The sequence below is a fragment of the Aristolochia californica genome, unplaced genomic scaffold (assembly GCF_029961685.1).
Source record: "Aristolochia californica isolate CCGP_79_NKW_82.1479 unplaced genomic scaffold, dmAriCali1.0.hap1 SCAF_3, whole genome shotgun sequence".
Classification (NCBI taxonomy): Eukaryota; Viridiplantae; Streptophyta; class Magnoliopsida; order Piperales; family Aristolochiaceae; genus Aristolochia; species Aristolochia californica.
The window spans coordinates 1,531,140-1,535,324 of NW_027181992.1; the positions used below are offsets into that span (position 1 = coordinate 1,531,140).

Below are 4,185 nucleotides of genomic sequence, written 5' to 3' on the forward strand. Positions count from 1 at the left end.
AATACTTTTCCATTTCGTATAATTTTGGAACTATTCTTACCTGTAAAGCATTATCATCAGACCTAAACTGGATCTGGTAATCAGGTTGCCAATTCCTCCACGTAAAGTGCTTAGGTGTCTCATTCCTACTTCTTAAACAAAATTAACTCAAATCCCAGATATTTTCTAGTATACTACTCTATTTAATCCGAGCCCTCGATCATCATCTCGCCACTCGCCAAAGAATTTATCGAGCGGCTGAATTCTAACGTTACGTAATTGCTTGTGAATCTCGTTGCCGTCCACTTACGTGTTGGACCCACGCCTTTTCCATTTATTGTACGCAATTGAAACGTGAAAAAGACTGCCGGTGATAGATTCATTCCAATCACTCCTCTCTTTTGGTTCTTTTAGCTTTAGAAAATTACGCTACGACTACTGCGCCAATTATTGCTATTACGGTAAAAACAGGGAGAAAAGCGACAGATTTTAGTGGCAAAAGCTCGCATTTTGGCGGACGTGGTATTTAAAGACGATGAGAAGAGACAAGCAGAGCACGAGGAATTCTATCTTCTTTTCTCCCTCACCAATCGTCTCCACCTTCTTTGGCCTTCTAAAAAATCCACACAAGGCATCTCTCTTTCACCGCATCATCATTTTGTTATTTGTTTTTTTCTTTGTTTACACTAGAAATGGGAACCCTGTCTCCAGTCGCAGACGATCTCAAGCTCGAAGAAGCTGGGCTCGAACCGTCTCCTTTCGTGGCTCAGACGAAGCTTGACGCCGGAGCTCTCTTTGTTCTCAAGTCTAAGGGTACGTCTCGACTGATCTTCCATTCTCTGCCCTTTATCTGCATCCTGGCATTCTATTCTAATTCCTACTTCAGTCATGACAATTTCCTTTTGCGTAATCTGTTACTGTTCCTGTCAAAATGTTCTTTCTCATGTTTGGATACGCTGTTGGTATTGTTCGATTCCGTGTTTTGTGCCCTTTCCTCTGGTTTTCTGGTTCTCTAAGCGACAGCAGCGTCTGGAATTGAGTAAAGATCATACCGATTAGAAGTCTTTGTTTTCGATGGTGAGGAATCTCTTCCGAATGAAAAACAAAGAAACGATGCTAAAATGCCACCAAACCAGTGATAGTATCGTGATTCCTCAACTAAATACAAAAATACACATTCGCTTTGGACAAAATCCAATTTCCAAGAATTCAATAGAGTTATATGCAGTAAATGATTGATTCACCAAATCCTGTGCTGTGATCGAACAGGCTCATGGGTTCACTGTGGATACCATTTGACGACATCCATCGTCGCTCCCGCACTTCTGAGCCTTCCGTTTGCGTTTGCGTCGCTGGGGTGGGCACTCGGGTTGGCATGCCTGAGCATAGGAGCCATCATCAGCTTCTACTCCTACAACCTCCTCTCAGCGGTCATCGAACACCATGCGAAGCTCGGCCGTCGCCACCTTCGTTTCAGAGACATGGCCCGTGATATTTTAGGTAATACTCTCTCGTTATGGAATTAGGAAACGTCCATACGGATTCTAGAGGTGCTTATAGCCTTAGATTCCCTTTCGATAACCAGATTCTTCCCAAGAAATGGGTATTTGATTATTTGAATTCACGGAATCTAAAGTAACCATATAGTGATCCTTCTTCATTTATTAGGAAATTCCAAAATTGGTGGAATCCGATTCATTACGAAAAGAGGTTTCCAATACTTCCGGAACTGAAAATTTACATTAGCTTTGTATTTTGAGAGCCATTGAGCCGTATCTCGGCGTAGAATTCAATTAGGTGAAGTAATCCAGACCCCGGTGATCGGATTGACAGGGCCTAACTGGGGGCGGTTTTATGTGGGACCCATTCAGTTCGCTGTTTGTTTCGGTGCAGTCGTGGGCAATGCTTTACTTGGCGGTCAAAGCATGAAGGTCAGTATTGTCTTCTATTTCCTGAGAAAATCATCATAAATCGTTTTCATCTTTTCCAAAATCAAACTGTGTTTGATCTTGATCTCAGTTCATTTACTTGCTAGCGAGACCAAATGGAGGCATGAAACTTTACGAGTTTGTAGCCATCTTCGGAATTTTGTACCTGGTTCTTGCTCAACTACCGTCTTTCCACTCCCTCAGACATGTCAATCTCATCTCTTTGGTTCTCTCACTTGCATACAGTGCCTGCGCCGCTGCCGGATCCATCTACGTAGGCAAGAGACCTAGACCTCATATTTGTTTCAGGCTAACACATTTCATCTCTTTTCTCTCTCTCTCATCAAATCTTCTTTGCTTACAGGCAATTCGTCAAAGGCACCTCCACGGGACTATTCCGTCAACGGAGACTTGACTGATCGTCTTTTTGGAGTTTTTAACGCGATTTCTATCATTGCCACCACTTATGGGAATGGAATCATTCCTGAAATACAGGTTAGTGGATTCATCTGGACATGGAAACTCTTAACTGAGAATTCTCAGACAGTTTTCAGTTACCATCTGCAGTTTTTTTTTTTCTTTCACTGACCCAGACTCCATTGCAGGCAACATTGGCACCTCCAGTAACAGGCAAGATGTTCAAGGGGCTATGCATCTGCTACGCTGTGGTAGTTGCCACATTCTTCAGTGTCTCTGTCTCTGGGTATTGGGCATTCGGCAACCAGGCGGCCGGCACCCTCACAAGCAACTTCATGGTCGACGGAAAGCCTCTGGTTCCAAAATGGTTCCTTCTCATGACCAATGTCTTCACTCTCCTGCAAGCCTCCACTGTGGGCGTGGTAATTGAAGAAAGAATTAGTACTGAATCTTCTTTTCACTCCTTCCCGATCATCTTCCATGAAAGAATGTCAAACCTTGCTGGCTCTTACTGATCTCAGGTTTACTTACAACCAACAAACGAGGTGCTCGAAGGGAAATTTGCCAACCCAAAGAAAGATCAATTCTCCGCCCGCAATGTCATCCCAAGATTGGCCTTCCGCTCGCTGTCAGTCATCATCGCGACCACGATCGCTGCAATGCTACCGTTCTTTGGAGACATAAACGCCATTATCGGAGCATTCGGGTTCTTACCTCTAGACTTTGTGTTACCAGTGATCTTCTACAATGTGACCTTTCAGCCATCGAAACGGCGCCCTCTCTTCTGGGCCAATACTGCCATTTCCCTAGTTTCTGTCGCGCTTGCAGTGATAGGAGCCGTTGCAGCGGTTAGACAGATAGCCCTTGATGCAAAAACTTATCGCCTCTTTGCTAATGTATGAATAACACTAATTTTAATTAGAGAATTTTACCAAAATACCAGTTTGAAAAAACTTATTTATAAAAACAACGACGATCTCAACTTAATTTGTAAAACTACCGAACTTTGACCAATCCATTGTACATGTGGATAGTCAAAAGCGACACATAAGCTTTCATCGCTTACGTGTCGATACCTCATTAGTGCGGTATGGTAGTTGAACACATGGGTTGCTACGTCATTATTGTTACACTTCATCTGACATGTCATTATCAATTTTCCTCTTTGCCCCGTCATCTCTCGCCACGTCAACTCACTCCGTGTAAGCCCTCCTTGATATGTTTTTTTGTTCTAATGTTTCTTCCTCGATCTTTCTCCTCTCCTCTCCTCTTGCCCTCGCTCCTGCTGCAACTTCTCACTTGCTGCCGCCCGCTCGGCCACGACCGCTCCCCTGTTGCCACCGCTCAGCCTCGCCCTCGACGCTCCCCTCTCAACCGCTCTCTCTTCGTCTTAGCCTCATCTCTCGTTCTTCTTCTCAATTTCCCTCTATTCATCCTCTCGCCGCCCCTTCTCTTAATACCCTATCATTTCACTCTCTCGCCGCCCCTTTTCTCAAAACCGAAACCCTACTCACCCTCCAAACCCGAACTTGAATTTCAGAAGCCGATTTAGGAGGGTGATTTTTTAGGGGTTTTGTTAATAGAATCTAATTATTATATTTAATTATAATATTGATTTGAATTTAGGTGTTTAATTACTGTATTGATTTTTTTGTGATTTACTGTTTAATTTATGATTTTATGTTAATGAAATTTTTGCCAAATAAAAATTATTGTAAAGTTTTGTAAGATTTTTAATTAAATAATATATATTTTATAAATAAGGTGATAAAAAGTATACAAATAAATTATATTTTTAAACACTAAAACAACTTTTTTGTATATTTTTTAAATTTATAAATATTTTAAATGGATAATATAT

General features: G+C 42.0%; 1 protein-coding gene across 2 annotated transcripts; it reads left to right on the forward strand.

Annotated features, from left to right (window-relative positions):
• Positions 1-582: 582 nt before the first annotated feature.
• Positions 583-3,258, forward strand: LOC137960161 (GABA transporter 1-like). 2 transcript variants are annotated; one of them, XM_068807671.1, is made up of 7 exons: positions 583-792; positions 1,249-1,479; positions 1,813-1,910; positions 1,999-2,185; positions 2,272-2,402; positions 2,513-2,765; positions 2,846-3,258. In XM_068807671.1, exons 1-7 carry the CDS (start codon positions 672-674, stop codon positions 3,175-3,177), a joined length of 1,353 nt encoding a protein of 450 aa, XP_068663772.1. In that variant the 5' UTR covers positions 583-671; the 3' UTR covers positions 3,178-3,258. The 2 variants fall into 2 exon arrangements, with proteins under 2 accessions (XP_068663772.1, XP_068663771.1); XM_068807670.1 differs by having other exon boundaries at positions 2,513-2,746.
• The last annotated feature ends 927 nt before the right edge of the window (positions 3,259-4,185 follow it).

Coding starts and splice junctions, on each gene's coding strand:
- LOC137960161 (XM_068807670.1), top strand. CDS start 672: ATGGGAACCCTGTCTCCAGTCGCAGACGATCTCAAGCTCGAAGAAGCT. Junction 793..1,248: donor CTTTGTTCTCAAGTCTAAGG/GTACGTCTCGAC, acceptor GTGATCGAACAG/GCTCATGGGTTCACTGTGGA. Junction 2,403..2,512: donor GAATCATTCCTGAAATACAG/GTTAGTGGATTC, acceptor ACTCCATTGCAG/GCAACATTGGCACCTCCAGT.